Consider the following 21,408-nt stretch of genomic DNA (forward strand, 5'->3'; position numbering starts at 1 on the left):
AGGGGGGGGGGGGGGGGGGGGGGGGAGGGTGCAGGGCGGTTGTAAACTGTGCAAGAAAAAGTGTACTATCCAGGAGGTGGAACTATGGTTTGGGCCTTCAAACTGGTCATTCCACATTGTGTTACTGGGACAGTTGTGGAATACAGACTAGTATAATTGATCTTCTTCTTGTCGATCGCCTTTAACACTCGGATTCCAGTTGTGGAGATGAAGCTGGTGGTCTTCTGCAGAGCCTCCATGGGTCCGTACAGCTTGTCTTGGAGGGGCGACAGCCTGGGCCAAGTCTCACTCCTCAGTTGCTGGAGGTTCCTGCAATCCTGTAGGATGTGGGCTGCGTCTGGTTCTGCCTCTCCAAGTATAACTGATAGTGTGCAAAGTAAAACATGTATTCATTTAGCTGTCTCATTTGTAGCATTGACCTGAGGAAGAGCAAAGGGTTTGTTTCAATACAGAAGACTGCTTGATGGTTCTGCTCCACATTTCCTTGGTTCTCAATACTCTTCTTCTGCGTTTGTGGGCTAGAACCCCCATAGGCGCGATTTTTTTTTCTCAATCAAAAATACACTGATCTGAATACTTGGAGAATGGTAAAAGGGATGAATTATACCACGAAGTTCATGAGAACGATTTCTAGTCACTCTGGTTTAACATTTTATGTTAGAAGGTTTGTTGTTTTGTTGTTGTGCAAAATGAAATGGTGAACATGCAGGTCTTGCCTTAATGGATATGGTAATCATGGCTTGTCAAGAAATCACTGTTTTCCAATAATGCAGCTTTTATTTGGGAAATGAACAGGTAAGTGGTAAGGGGAAAGGCAGTGATTCAATAGTCCTTAAGCTAGTTCTTTTGTGTTCATTTAAATGTTTTATTTCGAAATTGATTAGCTCAGTAACTGAATAAGCAGCAATCGTCTTACTGCTGTCATGAAGGTAATCAAACTTGAACTGAAAATATTTGGGTTGCATTAACATTGATTCAGAATGGCTATTTTGTTGTTGTTTTTGTTACCCCTTTTGCACACATTGTATTATAATGGGCAGCAAAGATATGTTGGAATGGGAGGTGTGCCAGCCCTGCTTGAAGAATTGTGTTGTGATCTAAGCTTCAGACATGTAATGAGTCGCGTGTACAAGAGAGGACAGAATTTTTAGCTTTTTTGTTTTTGTTCGTCTTGTGCTCCTTCTCTAATCTCCTCCCCATCATCTGTTCTGTTATGTTCTTGCTCTGACATTTCTTTATAACATTTTTGCTTTCCTTCTGTACCTTCTTTTTCATCTTTCTCTTCTTTTTCTTTCTCAGCTGAAATCATCAAACCACTTCTCTCCCCTGTCATTTATTTCCGTTCCTAGAGTTCCTTCCCTTATTTTGTGTTTCCCCTCCATATTCTTTTCAAACCTTGTTCGTTCCGTGTTGCGTCTGCTTTTTGTTGCCTTTTGTGTTTGTTTGTGCCTGATGAAGCTTACATAAGCGAAAATGGTAATCTTGCACTTTAGCGTGTTAAATTCATAGCTCAGAATCCAGTGACATTCTTTACTTATTTTTGATACAAGTCCATGTAAGCAAGCCAAAGAACATTTGTCGTGAAATTAATTGACAGATTGAGCTTCAAACTTAAGCATAATTAATTAATTTGGTTGTTCAATCGACGAAAATGGCGTACGTTGTCAACCATGGGACATCATTTACATGAAAGAGTTGTCGCCCTTGTCTGATCATACGGATAATTCCTTCTTTGACCCATTTGGAGACTTAAATGCCTCTGGATTCTGAGCTATGAATTTAACACGCTAAAGTTCAAGATTATCGCGAAAATTCGTACTGTCTTATGCTGTTCTTGTATCGGTGAGTACAGATATCTTTTGTTTTTTAATTTCATTCTGTACATTCACTTCATTGCTTTTTTGTCTGTGTAGAACCAAGTGAAATCAATATTTGGTGTTGGCATTAAAATGAATGGTCAGGTTAAAAGTAGAAATTGGGAGACTCGGTTCCTGAAGGAAGCATCCCCCCTCCTCCCCTCCCTATCTTATCGCTTTTCTTTTTCTGACATAATTATTGGTTAACCTTATTTTATTAAGAGGTTTGAACTCTTCGAAAGTGATGTTTGATTAACGGCAGGGATTTTTTCTAATTCAAAAAAACTTCTGTTGTTTTTTGTGTGTGCATGGTGGTTGTTACGGTTGTTGTTGTCTTTTTGTGTGTTTTTGTCATGTTTTTGTGTGTGTGTGTGTGTGGTTTTTTATTGCGGGGTGGGGGGGTGGGGTGAGAAGTGGTGGATGGGTTTGTTTGTTCGTTCATGGGCTGAAACTCCCACGGCTTTTACGTGTATGACCTTTTTTACCCCGCCATTTAGGCAGCCATACGCTGCTTTTGGAGGAAGCATGCTGGGTATTTTCGTGTTTCTATAACCCACCGAACTCTGACATGGATTACAGGATTTTTTTCGTGCGCACTTGGTCTTGTGCTTGCGTGTACACACGGGGGTGTTCGGACACCGAGGAGAGTCTGCACACAAAGTTGACTGAGAAATAAATCTCTCGCCGAACGTGGGGAGGAACTCACGCTGACAGCGGCCAACTGGATACAAATCCAGCGCGCTACCGACTGAGCTACATCCCCGCCCTGGTGGATGGGTAATTGGAGGGACTTAATTTCATTGTTTCTATGCTTCAGGAGGATATGCTGTTGTGTGTACATAATGTGTAAATATATATGTATATAAACTGTATTGTGATGTTCAGATTGACTGTACTGTTAAAGCTGTACAGGTACCCCAGTAATGAATTAATATCTGTACCTTACCTTTTGGATATGACCAAAAATAAATTTGTCCAGCCAGAATCGAACTGGACTTTGTGTGTATACTGTCCAGTCTTGTGTGAAAGACTTGTGAGAACTGCGAGAGAATTCAGTGTTGAAAGGTTGTTCTAGAGTTTCAAAATATTGTTTGGGACACAAGGGTTGAAGAAGCGTGTGTATGTGTAAATGTGTGTGACAATTGGTTTAAACACTGCAGCAAAAAATGTGAACAGTTTACTGCTTTTCTGAAAGCAATGACCAGGAGACATAGTTTTATTGCTTTGGTTTGGAGTGTTCGTTTTCTGGTTGAGTGTGTCAAATTTAATCATGGTGTGACTAAATGTTTTAACATAGAACTGGAATCGGGACGTGTGTATGTGTGGAGCGATTCCCAGAAAACTACTCAACAGATCTTCATGAAACTTTACAAACAAATTCTTCCAGATAATATCCCCAGACACATTTTCCTTTTAACATTTAGTCAAGTTTTGACTAAATGTTTTAACGTAGAGGGGGGAATCGAGACGAGGGTGGTGGTGTGTGTGTGTGTGTGTGTGTGTGTGTGTAGAGCGATTCAGAGTAAACTACAGGACCGATCTTTATGAAATTTTTCATGAGAGTTCCTGGGTATGATATCCCCAAACATTTTTTTCATTTTTTTGATAAATGTCTTTGATGACGTCATATCCGGCATTTTGTAAAAGTTGAGGCGGCACTGTCGCACCCTCATTTTTCAATCAAATTGATTGAAATTTTGGCCAAGCAATTTTCGACGAAGGCCGGACTTTGGTATTGCATTTCAGCTTGGAGGCTTATAAATTAATTAATGACTTTGGTCATTAAAAATCTGAATTGTAATTAAAATTATTTTTTTTATAAAACGATTCAAAATTACGTTTATCGTATTCTTCATTATTTTCTGATTCCAAAACAAATAAATATGTTATATTGTTTTTGCAATACAATCAACTATATTCAGGTTTTTCACAAAGGGAGAAACTTGTACCTGAACATCCTGGATATGAATTCACATACAGTGAGTGGTACATGATCACTACATGCACCAGTCATACACGGCCTACTCCCAAGGGCAATGAACAGTCTTATGAAAACCTGCTATGTAGGGACACACATTCGGTTGGTTGGTTAAGTGTTTGAGCTGAACACGATTTAGGTATATTTTGTCATGAGAGAGAAACATGATTTTAACTACCCGCGCCATCGACGATCCAGGATCTGGAATACTTGCGAGTTACCCCCCATGAAAACCGGAAGTTCGAAATTGAAAGTAAAGTTCTAGAAAACACAAGATGGCCACCAACAGCAGCGATACGAAAGTGGACGAGCTGAAGAATGACTTTCTCACCTGTCCCCTCTGCCTGCAGGTGTACAACCAACCAAAGGTTCTCACCTGCCAACACACCTTTTGTCTGGCGTGCATACAGGGCTACTTAGCTCACAACAAATTCCTGTTCGGGCAATGTATCTGTCCACTATGCAAAAAAACGGCCCCTGTTCCGGAAGGGGATGCGAGGAAACTGCAGAACAATTTCCTCATCACGGGTTTAGTTCACTTTGTCAGGGAAGGTGGCAGCAGTAAAAACAAAGATGACGGTGCAGGTGAAAGCTTACCCACTGAGCCACCGGCTGCTGAGTGTCCCCTGTGCGAGGTGAGGTTTGAATGAGTGAAATTGCGTCTCGCATGTATAATTTGTAGGCTATAGGTTGAGGGGGGTAATAGCCAACTTGCACAATTGAGGTCTAACGAATGACGTCTCACAACGTGCGTGGTCGTCCTTGGCGGTCAAGAAAGCCGCCGCGATCATTGCGCAGACGACACTTCTAGACCGCCAATATGTTTTGTGCGCATCACGTGCTCCACATAAATCGGCCGGAAACGAAGCAATTGGGAAACCTGGATACCCCGCTTGGATAGCTCTCCGGTGCGAAAGATAAGGAAGGTTCACTCCCCTGCGGGCAAAGTTTTTGCTCTCAAGAGTTATCTTTCCTTCCATACACTACAATCACTGATCTAAACAATGGCTACCGAACAGCAGAATTTTCATGCGATTGCAAGTATCAAAGTTGCAAAAACACCTCAAAGAAAGAAAAATACAATATTTAGGATACAAGAAACTGAAGCTGATAAAGTTATTGAACAGACAACAGAGTACCGGGATGGCAAGTCATTTTGACGTCGAAGAGAATTCAGCCATCGCTTCACAAGTGCTGGTGTTCTCTGGCTTGTGTTAAAAAAAAACTCCATCGCCTTTCCTTTTGTGTACGGGCCATGCTTGGGTACTTTGAACGAACTTTAGGATTATTCTTGCGGCTAACATTGCTGCAGCCCACTGCTGCGCAGTGCAAATTCGCCATTTTCAAGGCGAAGTGTCTGCACTGAAACGCATGCAACCTCTCACAGAGCTATCAAAACATGCCCGCAGTTTGAGGCAGGTCTCGCAAGACCACTCAAGGTATTGCAGATTTATCGCGCGACTTCGCGGCGCTGGCCGATAGGGCAAGTCGCCTATTAATAGGGTAATGTTGAACTTAAGCATTGAAAATGTACGCACTGGCTATACGCACTCGGAGTGTATACAGGGGTCAGAATCTTGTTTACACTCCGGCATTAACTTCCGGTCGCAAAGCCAATTTGCCATTCGACACCACTTTGCGATAGGAATGCAGAGCAGTTGATTATAAGAAGAGTTCAAAGAAACGAAAACAATCTGATGCTGCACATTCTTTTGCTGTGACGTAGATTACATTTTCCGGGTGTACTTAAAAGACCAGACACTAAACCGCATCAACACTCTGAGTGTCATTCGACGCCATTTTGCAAAGGTACTCTTCACTTTGGATTCATGGTATCAAAGTACGCTTGGAACAAACACAGACAAAAACAAACACACACATGAAACTGATGCTTCACGGCAGTTTATTGTTGGAGTTTGGAACACACTTGGAGTGTGTTTTGACCTAGAAACCTAGGTTGCCAACCCTCGACACTCCGAAAAAGAGATAGCAGAAGTCCGTACGTCAGACTGATTTTTCCTTGGTTACTTCCTAACGACTTGTTAGGGGGCCTTTCATTGGCTACAGATTTGTAACAGAGCTTTTCATTGTCGGAGTGTATACAGATTCATCGATCCAGTATACACTCGAGTGCGTATTGTTTTGATATTACGTCATTCTTGTGATGACGTCATGTGGCCGTTATATGGCACGAAACTGATAACCACGTGATCGCGCACCACTGTTGGAAGTTGCCATCTTTCTGTTAGGTTCTGTTCAGTTCTGGAGTAAGTTCATGATGTTGCAAGAGTTAAACAAAAAACCGTCCACAGTTAACAACGCCTTGAGAGTCATTGTGAGTGGAAGTAACTCAAACAAGTATAGCTTTTGTGTTTTAGGAGACAAGAGCATGTACGGAATACTGCCTGCAGTGCCAGTTATGGCTTTGTGCATCCTGCAAGCGCAGTCACTCCAAAGTCCCGGCCACCAAAGACCACAGTCTGAAGTCTCTCCAAGATCTCTACGCCAACAGTCTGCAACAACTGAAAACAGTGAGGCTCTTCCTGATTACATTTTTGACTCACATGCGAAGCAAAAGTGAGTCTATGTACTCACCCGAGTCGTCCGTCCGTCTGTCCGTCCGTCCGGCCGTCCGGACGTCCGTCCGGAAAACTTTAACGTTGGATATTTCTTGGACACTATTCAGTCTATCAGTACCAAATTTGGCAAGATGGTGTATGATGACAAGGCCCCAAAAAACATACATAGCATCTTGACCTTGCTTCAAGGTCAAGGTCGCAGGGGCCATAAATGTTGCCTAAAAAACAGCTATTTTTCACATTTTTCCCATTTTCTCTGAAGTTTTTGAGATTCAATACCTCACCTATATATGATATATATAAGGCAAAGTAAGCCCCATCTTTTGATACCAGTTTGGTTTACCTTGCTTCAAGGTCAAGGTCACAGGAGCTCTTCAAAGTTGGATTGTATACATATTTTGAAGTGACCTTGACCCTGAACTATGGAAGATAACTGTTTCAAACTTAAAAATTATGTGGGGCACATGTTATGCTTTCATCATGAGACACATTTGGTCACATATGATCAAGGTCAAGGTCACTTTGACCCTTATAAAATGTGACCAAAATAAGGTAGTGAACCACTAAAAGTGACCATATCTCATGGTAGAAAGAGCCAATAAGCACCATTGTACTTCCTATGTCTTGAATTAACAGCTTTGTGTTGCATGACCTTGGATGACCTTGACCTTGGGTCAAGGTCACATGTATTTTGGTAGGAAAAATGTGTAAAGCAGTTCTTAGTGTATGATGTCAATGCTAGGTTTAGTTACCCTAAAGGTCGAGGTCAAGCATGTGAGTCGTATGGGCTTTGCCCTTCTTGTTGTTGAAGATGTTTAGTACAGTTGTTTTTTTCAAGTACATGTCTGACTCTGAATGGGTATCTTTTAGTCTCCTGTGGGGAAAAGCAATAATTTTTAAATCAGTTTGTGACTCACATGGGGGTGGGAGTTGTTTCAGCAACCTTGTATGACCTAAATCTGGAAAACAAATTGATTGCTTGTGAGACGAATAATGTTAAAAGACAAAAGAGATATTCACTGGTACATATACTCTAGTGCCTCTATAATTTTGCAGAAGATGTGCTGGTTGATACCATTTTTGCAGTTGCTGTTAATATGCAGGATTTATATTAAACAAATTGTTTTTGTGTGCGTGTTTGTGCTACATGTACTATGTAAGTCTGCATCAAAATATACCGTAAAAGCCCTCAATACTTTTCAGATTGAGCAGCTTATGCGTGGTTTGATGGAGGAAACTGACACACGACAGGCAGAGATTTTTCACCAACGTCAGATGGTGTCTGACCAAATGTCTGAGGCAACATGCGCCATAAACGTCACGACGTCACGACTGGTGGCCATGGTGGAGGCTATGCAAGATCAGTTATTATCACAGCTGTACACCAAATTGACTGATGCTGACGACTACCTGAGCAAGGTAAAAATGGTACCCCCCTTTTAGGACCTCAAAAAGCTGAGAAAATAAGGTCTTAAAAGGCAGGGAGCCTTGCAGAGGTTATGGGATAAAAATATGAAAAAAGTAATGTCTTGAAAATGGGAAAGACTTAGAATTTGGGGGGTGGGGGGTGTCTTGAAAGGAGATCCACTGTACTGCGTTTATGTAAGATAAAGACAGTATCAGTTACATGAGCAGGTAGCTGAAGACATAGGGCCAATGTGAGAAAAAGGAATTTGTCATTCCATTAATGTTTGGCAAATCAGGATTTATTTTCTTTTGCAACCAGCTGTTTACTTCTTTTCTGAAGGTAAAGGTAGGCATACAAAGAGACCACACTTTCTGACAGGACAGGTTTCTTTGACCAGTGTGTTTAAGAATTACGGAAAATATTTGTTATTTTCGAATTTTACTGTTCATTTAAATATGAATTTTTCAGTTGTTTTGAATCTGAAGAAAACGTTTAACAGAAATTAGCTGAGTACTGAACAGTGAAAGTTCAATCAGTTTCTTTGGACCTACCAGATGTTAATCCTTTAGATTTCTTTTTCCAGCTATTAGTGGAAAGTAGTACTTTTTGTTTATCCTACATACGTGAGAGAGATACCCGTGAGATAAAAATCGTTCAAATCACACGTGTGTATATCATGTAAATGAGGTCAACCGGAAGGTCAAGCTATGTAAATTAGTAGTACATGGGATCAACCGGAAGGTCAAGCTATGTAAATTAGTAATTACATATTCATGAAGAACTACTTTTGCAACAAAATGGCAACTGCCACGAAAACCGATTTGTCAACACTGAAAGAATTTTTGAGTGATGAGCTGTTCGAAGACATGTTTGGTGATGACGCGAATGATGAAGTCGATGAAGAAAAAAGTGAGTCATCCATGATTTATAATTTTTCTCCAATAGACTCATTCGTTCAGACAAACAAGAACAAGAACACTCTCCGAAAATCGGTTTACGATCTATCGACCTATCGACGTTCATGGTGAAACACGGGGACAAAAGAAACATTAGCACCATCCAACCACAAGAATTATGCAAAACTATTCTCTGCTCTTTTTTCATGAGTTTGAAAAAAACGGATGGCAAAGAGTATGAACCATCCACGCTGAGGGGCCTTCTCAGCAGCATCCATCGACAGTTGAAGTCTTAAAAAGTACTGTGCATCCGTTATAGACGGCCCCGAATTTGCACAACTGAGACAAAGCAGAAGATTGTTAAACAGGAAGGTTGTGGCAACTTACCTTACAGGGCTCAACCCTTGAAAGATGAAGATGTTGACAAGCTGTGGCAGATCCCGAAGCAATCCTGAATACTCTGTGGTGGCAAAACACAGTCAACTTTGGTCTGCGCAGCGTGACTCCTCACAGGCACATGCAGTGGGGAGACGTGTCCTTGCATGAAGACAGTAGTGGCAGAGAATATCTCCAATTTTGCGAAAGACAATCCAAAACATGCCAGGGCGACAATCCAAAGTCTGTGCGTGATATCTGTCCGAAAGCTTGGGCGTCGAACGATAAGCGCTGCCCTGTCGCAGTTTACAAAACATACGCAGCTCTCCGACCAAAAGGTTACTCCGAGACAAGTTCCCCCTTCTATTGTGCAACAAACACAAACGTTGCATCTGAAGAATTTCCATGGTTCAAGCGCCAATCTGTCGGCGTCAACAAGTTGTCAGCAACCATGAAAAACATGTGCAGAAAAGCTCGTTGCTTTTTCAAATAGTGAACAGCTCGCTTTCGCTCGCAGTTCACTGTTTAAAAAAACAACTCGTGTAAATCTGGTACGACACAGCAAGCCATGTAGTATTCCCTATCTATAGTATATTGCATTTGATTGTTATTTTGTTTTCTAGCTTAAGTTACTCATTTGAACAGTACAGAATAATACAGGACGTTTTATTTACTTTTCAGTCTCTTGGAGAGGTTGAAGGTCGCAGAGGTCAACTGGACAGGTTGAGAGACAGAGTCAAGGTTGCACAAAAGTCGTTAGATCTGGGAGAAGGGATGCGATTGGTCAACGACCTTCAGCGAGATTTGCGACAACTGACCCCGCTTCCTACTGTTCCACCAGGTGGCAGGGTGGTCAGTTTCCACCCTGCGCCCCTTCTGCTTTCAGTGAGATGACCTTGAAAAATATTTATGTTTTTGTGATTTGTTTTCTTTCATTTCCTTTTGCTTTTTTTTTTTTCGGGAAACACCAAATTGCCAGCTGAAGTTTCTGTTCTAAACTTCCTGCTTGTTATGAGTGACATTTTTAAAATGTCCTGCTGAACTATAGAATTGTAGAAATGAAGCAGGATGAGATTTATGATTTTACAATTTCGGGTGATTCCTTTGAGAGGACAGATTAGGATTAACATGAGAAGGTCGGCATACGTTCTAAAAAAAAACCCACTCCAAAACAAGAAAGTAAAATATTTTGTGGTTCAGTGGTCAGAGTAGTTTAAAATATTGCAAATGGCATTACGGTTTGGATGGACTGTCCCTTGCATATATATTTTGTATTCAGTGGTCAAAAGTAGTTTCATAATTATGTTTCACGTGTTTTTACAATTTAGATCAGCTGCACTGGTAGCATCTTTGAGCACTCCTTGCAAAAGACCTTAGAGCAATGTTGTCTGCAGATCAGTGAAGCCACTCTAAAGCTTAAGGAGAAGAAGGTCACTGAGAAATGAAGTGAGCGCATCTTTTCTGTTTGACTTGTTTCACCAGAATCTGAAGGCAGACTCCATAGGACATCTCACTACCTGTGAAGAGGCAGCTTCAGCACAGAATCTGCGCTTCCCGTCAGGAGCGGACCGCCTTCATTTCGCCACTGTTCCCGACGTGCGGCACAGTCTGGAGGCAGGCTTCATCAGTGGCTTTGTGGCGTACGGGTCACTGCCGGAGAGGTTGATCTTCGTGGCGGGAAACAATGGAGTCTTTTGCTGCCCTCCCCGGCTGGAGTTTGGTCTGCCCAAGTTTCAGTTTTCAGAAGTCATGGTGAGGTTTCTTCCCTTACTATAATCACTTTATTTGTGAGTATAAGACAACACATATTCTAAAAAGTAAGCAAACATTCAGTTTTCTATCCCCTCCCCCCTTTCATCCCCCAACCCCCTTTCATGTTTGTGTGTGATGTAGACATTGCATGAGCTCAGAAATAAAGTTCAGTTTGGCCATGTGGGCAGCAGATGTAAACTGCTTTTCTTCCGCTTCCTAGCTACAAGTAACATGAAGCAGATATACCATCGGGAATGTGATGTTGCTCAAGTTGGTTGTTATGTTGTTATTTCACGTTGTGTGGCCTAAACACACTTATGCTGTTGCAAGCTAAGGGAACATAGTGGACCATATTTAGAAGTTGTTTCTGCTTTAACCTTGCTACTACATGTACAAATGAGTCATATGACAGTTTTGAGTTCTTTGCCAGTTTGACAGCATTATTTCACCTTTGAAATTTGAACAGCATTTACTAAGTCATAGATTTTGTTGACTAACCAGTTATTTCACAAGCCGTGGGGAGTAGCACTGACACCAGACGAGCGAGTGTTGGTCACTGATGCTGGTGCCTGCCCCGGGGACGGGTTTGTTGCTGTCTGCGACCTGAATGGAAACTTTGTCAGCTTTCTGGCTAAGGTAGGGAACAGAATGAAAGTGTGGCACAGTGGAACCCCCCTTTTAAGACCTCCAAAAATCTGAGAAAATCCGGTCTTAAAAAGGAGGGAGTCTTTAAATGGGGGTAATTTAACAGAGGATATGAACAGAAGATCTTAAAAAACAGGGTCTGTTACGGCTGGTACTTGCGTGTAAATGTCTGTGTGTTGTTAATACTCTATCAGAAAGAAAAATGCGTGCTCTACTCTGTTTACCAACTCCCGTCTCACACACACACACAACACTCAAACAAGGCACAAAGACTGAACACAATTTCTGCCCTTTGCCCTCGTACCTATATTCAAGCAATCACAAGTATTTACCCGTAATCACAACAAAATATAAATATAATATCTCACATCCACTCAAAAGACTCTTTCATTCAATACAACATATTATCAGCTTGAGTAGGATGAAATGAAAGCCTCTCCCTCGATGATGTCGTCCTTGTTGACTCTCAGTTCAAGGATCACACATACTTAACTAATCACTTCACGTGAAATATGTGAACGAACTGGATATAAACAGTCTCGCCTATTTGAATATAATGCAATACAGACTGCCATTAAAGCTCTATTATTGCGTGATACAGGTCAGGCCCGTTCTGATCATATGCCATTTATACAATTATCTCCACGCCAAATCCGCCTAAAGATGTTAAATTATGAGATAAAGGAGCCAAGCTCAGCTGGATTTTGGTCGAACAAATTAAATATTACATTAGAAGATAAACACTGGAAATTAGCTAACGAATGCTCGACAGAAACCCGTCTTCGTCTATTGCATTGGAAAATTTTACACAATATATATCCCACCAATATTTTGCTACATAAGATGGGAATTCGTCAAACAAATCTCTGTCAGTATTGTAACGAAACCGACTTCATCGAGCACTTTTTTTGGCAGTGTAGAGCAGTGCAACCCATATGGCAGGAATGTCAAGGGTACATATTTAAATATACAGGCAAAAATATAAAGTTAAGCTGCGAAGAGGCTCTTTTTGGGTATTTCACACGTGATATCCCCAGAGAGAAAACCTTCATAATTAATCACCTTATATTGATATCGAAAATGTGCGTAAGCCAGTTTAAGTACGGAAATCCAAAAACTAACATGAAGATCTTATTTCAGAACCAAGCTCGACTTCGAAATCTCTAGTAAAATTGAACTGTGTATAAGAATATAGATAACTAGTAGTATTGTGCTGTTAATGTAAAGTTATTTATATATGCGCTGTATGATGTTGTGCTGAAAACTAGTACTGTAATTGGATTAATTAACTTGTTATGTATTGTCCCGCTGAAAATGTATTATATAACAGAATTATGGGAACAACAACAACAACAAAAAAAAAAAAAAAAAAAAAAAAAAAAAAAAAAAAAAAAATCACTTCACGTGTCAACTCACAATTCAGTGGCCGCACACACTATTCTGGATTCGTCCAATCCTTTGCTACACAACTACCTCACTTGCCAACTCACAGCTCAGTGGTTACAAGTTATTCTGGATTCGCACAATCCTATTCCACATACACAGTTCTGTGGGTGCGCACACTCTCCTAGGTCGCACAAATCTGTTTACTCACGAATCAGCGGGTCCGACACTTGCACCATATCACACCCATGACATGTCAACATTCATGGTGATATGGGGTACACACCAGATGCAAGTTCTCCAGCGCTGCGTTACAACCCTGCGCCGACTCTACTGGTCCTGGCCGCAAGGAGGGGACGCTCCTCTTCTCACCTCGTCTACCCTTCGGTCGAGCGCGCCCTGCTCCCACCGGGATGCTGTATTCTCACAGCATTTGAATCATACTCAGATTCATTCCACAGTAGTCACTAAACAGTTGACTCACTGCTCCTTGAGAAACATCTTACAACAGTGTAGAGTAAACACACCCTCTCCCGAGAGCGATTTCAGATGTTCTACCGAATATGAATATGGCCGCTTCAAGGTTGTCATATTTTAGTCATCTTCTTTCTCATTGGCCAATAGTAGCCAATGACAATACAGTTCACAAAAATCAGCTCACTATCTCAACATGTGACACTCCTATCACACAGTCGAGCCGTGATAACTAAAAGTATGGCTAGCCAATCTGTACACATGTATTAAATACTTTTAATACTGAATTATGTACAAATCCATTTGTCACAGGGTCTTATAAAATAAAAGGGAGGAAGTCTTAAATTGGGGGTTCCACTGTACTGTACAAGACCTCCAAAATCTGAAAAAAATCATGGAGGTAAATGTACAGACATTATGAACAGAAAAATCAAGGTCTTCAAAAGGGAAGTCTTAAACTGTGGGTGGGGGGGGGGGGGTGTGAGTTCCGCTGTACACACGTATCTTACCCTGTGTATCGTTATTAGTATGTATGTTGTTCGGTATGTTTAATATAAGCATTTTTGTAGACGTGAAAGTTTTAGCGCGTTTCAGACAGAAGCTGGCGTGAGGCTACCAAAAGAAATATAACGAATGGTACGGTGGTGTCAGATGTCAAGTTTTAGCTGATTGAAGTCAAAACATGTTACTTAATGACACAGTCACTTAATGAGTTAGCTTGAAATTCAGCGGGAATGAGATTAACCACTCCAGGTGTTGCATAAAACAGGAGGAAGGTTGTGAATGAAAGAATGTGTGAGAGAGAGAAGAGAGAGAGAGAGAGAGAGAGAGAGAGAGAGAGAGAGAGAGAGAGAGAGAGAGAGAGAGAGAGAGAGAGAGAGAGAGAGAGAGAGAGAGAGAGAGAGAGAGAGAGAGAGAGAGAGAGAGAGAGAGAGAGAGAGAGAGAGAGAGAGAGAGAGAGAGGGTTGTGGGAAAGAACATTATGTTGTTGATTTTCTTGTGTAGATCTATCTAATGAGTTGCTGGCTTTGTTTTTAACAGGGTTTGTCACTGCCCCGTGGCCTGACTGTTGCAAGTGATGGTCTGGTCTACGTGTGTGACCAAGACGATCGTTGCGTCTATGTTCTGGATTATTCCAGCAAAGGAGCTGTGAGGAAGGTGGGGATGTGAAAAATGGAAAAGACTAACTGTCCATTTATTTGTTTGCAAGAGTTTTTGTTTGTTGAAAGAGTAGCGCCCTCCTTTTCTACCCTCTCAAATAATGTGAATATCCATGCAAGCAGACAGACAGGGAGTGTCAGGCAAAAAAGGGTTTGAAGAGACAAACCAGGAGAAGTAGAACAAATGAGCCAGAAAGAGCCATAACAAAGAGTGCAAAAAGATCTCTTATTGTGTGTTCTGCTGCCCAATTCAAGTACAGGGCCTAGCATTGTAAGCCGTTCGGCGTACTTTACGCCGAAATAACATCTCCAGTATGCGGAACTCGATTTGGTGTACGCCGAAATGCAAAAACCTGTTATTCCCAAACGGTAAACCCAAACAGTCCCAGCTTTCGTTTTGTGCGCCGTTCGGTTCAATTCTCAATCGGTTTGACAGTTTGCTTGAGCACGCACTTCCTCTGGCATCGCGCGAGCATGCTTTGTGCCGGTGTTTTGTGGCTCTAGACTTGAAATAATGTCTCGAAGCGACATTGTTGAACGTGGTCAGCCATTCAGTGACAAAGCATCCAGGTATTCCTGGAAGTGGGAATGGCTGGATTTCGTTCCGAAGGCGGAATGCAAGTCAGAAGAAGTAATGTGCCGATACGGACTATGGACTATGGCATAATTTAGTTGCTCAATCTTCTTTGGGGGGGGGGTCATTTTAGGTACAAAATCTAAAAAAAATCTTCAAATTCGGGGGGCTTCGCCCCCCAAACCCCCACCAGGGGAAAGCCCTGAACCCCACTGGGGGCCTCCTGCGGCCCCCAGACCCCTGCCTTTGTAAGCTGAACTCACTTTTTCCAATGCTAGGCCCTGCAAGTACCTTCAAGTGAGCCCAAGTGGTAACTGCATACTTTTAAACAGCATTTGTCAGTAGTCTGGATATTCAAGAAAAGTTTGATTTATTTGGTAATGTATTTTAAGCAACTCATAGGCTGGAGGAATTTGTTGTAACCTCTGATAATAAAACAAAAACCCATATCAGCGCTCATAACCATTGGAAATTATATCTGTCCTCTTCCTTAATTGAAAGGTGCTGAAGAAGGATGCTGATGGCAAGTTTTTCTTCCTGTCACCGATGGATGTGGCAGTGGCAGACAACGGAGACATCATTGTGTCTGACGCCGGGCAGTTTATCAAGGTCTTCACACGAAATTTCACCTTGAAAAACGTCTACCAGTCACCCCTGCCTCAGTCAGAGCTGTGGGGCGTTTGCACGCACCCAAGTGGCAGGGTGTATGTGGCAGACTGGAAACACGGCATTCACGTTCTCTCAAACTCTTCTGAGGCCAAGTTCGAAGGGCTTTTGAAGGGTGTGGATTCGGCAGGCATTGTCGAGCCCACCGCTGTGGCTTTCAGCCAAGATTGGGACGCTGTTCTGATCGGTAACTCGGGATGCAAGATCTACAGAAGCCTGTATTTGTAGGTTGTGATTGGTGATCCTAGTGGTTTTTTTTGTTGTTTTGAGTACAGGGGCACCTGTTTTAAAAGATACCCAAGGGGCCAGCAAAAAGTATCCCTTCATTGCAGGTGGCTTGACATGCCAGGTATAGTTTGGTCAAAATGTATGGCAAAGGGACAGAATAAGATCTCCATTATTGGGAAGTGTCCTCTCATCAGAGGTACCAGAGGTACTAGTCTGCCATCTTGACTCTTCTGCTGTGCTGATTCAGCAATCAGTCTGCTGACAGTTGCGGGACTGAAGTGGTCAAGTGTTTTTTTCATTGAACCACAGACACAATACGTAAAGGTTGTTCTTAATTGAGCCAGAAGTGGACTTCGCAAAGACTTCACAAAGTACAACAAAACTCAGTGCCAAAGGTTCGTGCAGCGAACTTTGTGAAGTAGACTTCACCTAATTAATCTCAGTCTTTAGAGTGAGTGCTGACACGTGTTGATTTTGTACATGTACACTGTCACTGAGCACAAAAAGTTAAGGATATTTTTTCAGTGGTATAGCCCAGATGTTAAACAGCAGTTTTTTGGTCAGAAATATACGTGTATTTGAAGATCAGTATTTCTTCTGATCAAAAATGTGTTTCTGGAACCTGAGCAATATTTAGGTACGACGTCAGAGGTCCGTGACCACACCTACCCTCAAAAATGGCGTTTTTTTACAGCATGATTCTCTTTCAACTGTCGAAACAGTGTCTTAAACTGAATGATATTTTATATTTTGTACATCCAAAAGATGTAACTGTTTATACACATTTCGTTCAAATCCGTCACGCAGTCAGGCTGATCTAGTGTGTAAAAGAGAGCGACCACAATCCTGAAAAACAGCAAAAAATCCCGGTTTTTTGTGATGTTTTTGCTGGGTAGCCGCAGTTGATATGCAATAAATCTAAAACTACAAATAGCAGCCTCTCTAAATTTCACAGAACGATGACAAAGACCCTCATCGGTATATGTTCCAGTACTTAGAGCAAAAACACCATAAAAACCCTGGATTTTTTGCTGTTTTTCAGGATTGTGGTCGCTCTCTTTTACACGCTAGATCAGCCTGACTGCGCGGCGGATTTGAACGAAATGTGTATGACTTGTTAGGTAGGACACCAAATAAACTTTTTGGTGTAAAAAATGTAAAATATCATTCAGTTTAAGTTACCGTTTTGGCGGTTGAAAGTGAATCATGCCGTCAAAAAACACAATTTTTGAGGGTAGGCGTGGTCACGGACCTCTGACGTCACACCCAAATATTGCTCAGATTCCAGAAACACATTTTTTAGCAGAAGAAAAACTGATCTTCAAATACACGTATATTTCTGACCAAAAAACTGCTGTTTAACATCTGGGCTATACCACTGAAAATATATCCTTAACTTTTTGTGCTCAGTGTATAAGAAATGAGATCCAGGGGTGGTACAAGTCTGTGTCAGTTCATGTCTGTGGTAGTCTGGTATACAGCATGACTTCCCTTCTTTGTCTCTGTTAATCTAGGGAGAAAATATCCAGCGATATTTCTCCGTAGGCCTAAAGTTCGGCCATGACCTGGGCAAAATAACTTGCGCAGCCGCAGAAACAAGAAAATGGAAATCTTTTATGAAATGATTGGGAGCCACGCAAATTTGACCTCTTGATTCCGACCATGAACCCGCTGTTGATAATCTGGAAGGTCGTACCAGAAATGCAGATCTATCTCTGGCCGATTCATAGATTCAACCTACAAACTGCGACCTCATCTGTGATCAGATGGTCAAGCAATGCGTGAAATCTTTTATTCTAAAGCCTTATGGCTCGTTTCGACAAGCATTAAATGGATGAAATTAACCACATGCAGTTTATTCTTCAGAAAAATGCACACACAAAAATGGGTTGGGTTTGGTGATTTGTACCTAAACGTCTTCCTCACGATAGATTCGCTGATTTGTCTTATGAAGCCGTCATCAACACGAACACAATGATTGCAGAAGCAAACTCTGTACCTACACGACCGAGACACAAGACTGATTATTTCACAGCTGCAATGTGAATAGAGAACAAAGACGTTTTGGGTAAGCTTACTCACGTCAGGTCTTCACTGACAAGCTAGGAACAGACGGAAAATTCCGAACAAAAGTAAATGACGTACGTCAAAGTCTCTTTCGCTTTGCGTGTAACTTTGTCATGACGTCTTTTTGTGACGACAGTATACGCGACAATTTGTTCGCTTCCGGTGTCATTTTAGACTGAAAAGCAACTCAAAAGAAGGAGCTAAGCCTGTGTCTTGAAACAGCTGAAACACTCTTTTGGATTGCCGTTTCAATGTTAACCAAAAAGTTAAAGAAAAAAAACAAGGTTCAGTTGCGAACTGACAGCGGATTGAGCATTTATTCCTGTTGATGAAGGTACGATTGAAGCTTTAATCTCTCCGTCAACCAACAAGACTAGATTTGTAGCAGACGAAAAACAAAGTGTGCGTTTTTCCTGTCTTGTGAAGGCGATTATGTCGTTATAAGTTATCTGTACGTTGTGAAGACATTTCAAAATTTAGCTTTGATGCGTCACGGGATAATAAGTTTATACGTTTTCATCCATGGAATTGTTTTTTTTCGTCTCGGCAGGGTGAATGAATTCATGATGTCTTTTCCGGAACTGGACAAAACTGGCCTTGCCAAGACTGAAACAAAATATAGTTCTACAACTTCTTGGCTTTGGTGAATTTCCAATGATTTGTTTCCACATCCCATGACAAATTCTCTTTACTTTGGTCATGCCATATATACGTTACAGCTCCGTCCATCCATGGTATCGCGTGATATTTTGTCTCGACGGGGTGAAAGAATATAATGACGTCACTCTCGGCAGAGCCTCGAGTGACGTCATCATATTCATTGACCCAGTCTCGACAAAATATCAGGCGATACCATGGATGGACGGAGCTGTAACTTATACTTATCACACATCGAAGAGCATGTGTTATGTGCTCCATGGTGCTTGCTTGTATAAATGCAGTGCTTTGTTTGTGTGTATGTGGAATATAGAGAGAAGGAGGTTGTGTTGGTGGGTGCATGTGTGTGTGCATTTCACTTGGTTGAGAAGTGCATTAATAAACAAGTTGCGTAAAGCGAAAATACAACATTTAGTCAAGCTGTCGAACTCACAGAATGAAACTGAACGCACTGCATTTTTTCAGCAAAACTGTATACTCGTTGCATCGTCAGTCCACCGCTCGTGGCAAAGGCAGTGAAATTGACGATCCAGAATAGCGCGGTAGTGGTTCCGCTGAGCAGGATAGCACGCTTTTCTGTATCTTTTTTTTTTTTTTAACTTTCTGAGCTTGTTTTTAATCCAAACATATCATATCTATATGTTTTTGGAATCAGGAACCGATAAGGAATAAGATTAAATTATTTTTAAATCGATTTTGGAAATTTAATTTAAATAATATTTTTGATATTTTTAATTTTCAGAGCTTGTATTTAATCCAAATAACATATTTATGTGTTTTTGGAATCAGAAAATGATGAAGAATAAGATGAAATTGTTTTTGGATCGTTTTATAAAAAAGTAATTTTAATTACTATTTTCAGATTTTTAATGACCAAAGTCATTAATTAATGTTTAAGCCTCCAAGCTGAAATGCAATACCGAAGTCCGGGCTTTGTTGAAGATTACTTAACCAAAATTTCAATAAATTTTATTGAAAAATGAGGGTGTAACAGTACCGCCTCAACTTTTACAAAAAGCCGGATATGACGTCATCAAAGACATTTATCAAATAAAAATAACAAACGTCTGGGGATATCATTCCCAGGAACTCTCATGTCAAGTTTCATACAGATCGGTCCAGTAGTTTACTCTGAATCGCTCTACACACACACACACACACACTCTCACACACACACACACACACACACACACACCACGACCCTCGTCTCGATTCCCCCTCTATGTTAAAACATTTTGTCAAAACTTGACTAAATGTAAAAGTACGTCTTTCTTTCTGTCTTTCTTTCTGTCTTTCTTTCCATTTTTTTGTCTTTCTTTCTTTTTTGTCTTCTTTTTTGTGGGTTGTACATACTCTGTAGAAGCTGCTGATCTCTTATTTGATGGGTTTTGCAATAACTGTACAAATTCAGTAAAACAAAGAAAGAAGCTTTGCCATATTGAATTTTTGCAAGAAAGACAACATGACTTCCATGAAAAGCCGCAAGGTTTGTTCACACAGAGGACAGAAAATGTGTGCAGTTGTGATTATTAACTGCTTTTGGATTAGTAAGGGGGTGAATTCACAGGGTATGATTGTGCATATGTATATTAGTTCGCACGTTTTGTATCTGCTTTTGTATGAATTTGAAAAGTTCAGCTTGTACTTGTACAGAACTTTGAGCTCATAAAAGCATTTTGTGGATATTTCACTGTATGATATGAGATTATTCAGTGAAACATGGGGATGCAATGGAAAGACAACAATAAGCAATCATTGCAACAGTTTCAAAGACTCATTACAGTGGATTCAATTAACAAATGTGTAACTTGTTCTGTAATCCACCATTCTCAGGTCTGTATATCTCCTTGCAATGAGACTGAGAGCTAGATTATTGTCCATTTGTGACAGTTTGCAGCTGATAATTTGTGTTTGCCTTGATTTTTGTATTTTAGTTATAGTACATGTACAGGGAAACCCTCTTTTAAAAAAAAACCTCCCCCAAATTTAAGACTTTCAGATTTTCTGTTGATAACCTCTGTAAGTATACATGTACCTCCATTTTAAGACTCCTCCGGTTTAAGACCTGATGTTCCAAGAGTTTTTGAGGTATGAAAAGGTTGGTTCCACAGTATTACCTTTGTGGTCCAAAGCTGTGTTGGGACTTTAAGATAAAATAAATTTTTTTACGTGTATGACCGTTTTTACCCAGCCATTCAGGCAGCATACGCCGATTTTGGGGGAGGCATGCTGGGTATTTTCGTGTTTCTATAACCCACCGAACTTTGACATGGATTATACCCCGCGGGTTAGGGGGAAGAATTTACCCGATGCTCCCCAGCATGTCGTAAGAGGCGACTAACGGATTCTGTTTCTCCTTTTACCCTTGTTAAGTGTTTCTTGTATAGAATATAGTCAACTCAACTCAACTCAACTCAACTCAACTCAAATTTTATTGGCTTCAATTTTCATAGAAGAATTTGTCTTGCGCTTGGGAGAAAGTAAGAGTATAACATATAAAAACAGCATTCATATCACATTTCATGTATCACACACAGTGTTTGTAAAGATTTTAGTCAAGCAGTATGCAAGAAATGTTAAGTCCTTTGTACTGGAAACTTGCATTCTCCCAGTAAGGTAATATATTGTACTACGTTGCAAGCCCCTGGAGCAATTTTTTGATTGTTGCTTTTGTGAACAAGAAACAATTAACAAGTGGCTCTATCCCATC

The 21,408-nt window shown here is 41.0% G+C and overlaps 1 protein-coding gene across 1 annotated transcript; it reads left to right on the forward strand.

The window, feature by feature from the left end:
* Window positions 1-4,109: 4,109 nt before the first annotated feature.
* Window positions 4,110-17,272, forward strand: LOC138981261 (tripartite motif-containing protein 2-like). The gene is made up of 8 exons (XM_070354104.1): window positions 4,110-4,469; window positions 6,213-6,365; window positions 7,617-7,832; window positions 9,774-9,977; window positions 10,575-10,844; window positions 11,346-11,480; window positions 14,388-14,504; window positions 15,582-17,272. The coding sequence occupies exons 1-8, from the start codon at window positions 4,110-4,112 to the stop codon at window positions 15,972-15,974; spliced, it is 1,848 nt and encodes a 615-aa protein (XP_070210205.1). The 3' UTR covers window positions 15,975-17,272.
* The last annotated feature ends 4,136 nt before the right edge of the window (window positions 17,273-21,408 follow it).

The sequence above is a fragment of the Littorina saxatilis genome, linkage group LG12 (genome assembly GCF_037325665.1).
Source record: "Littorina saxatilis isolate snail1 linkage group LG12, US_GU_Lsax_2.0, whole genome shotgun sequence".
Lineage (NCBI taxonomy): Eukaryota > Metazoa > Mollusca > Gastropoda > Littorinimorpha > Littorinidae > Littorina > Littorina saxatilis.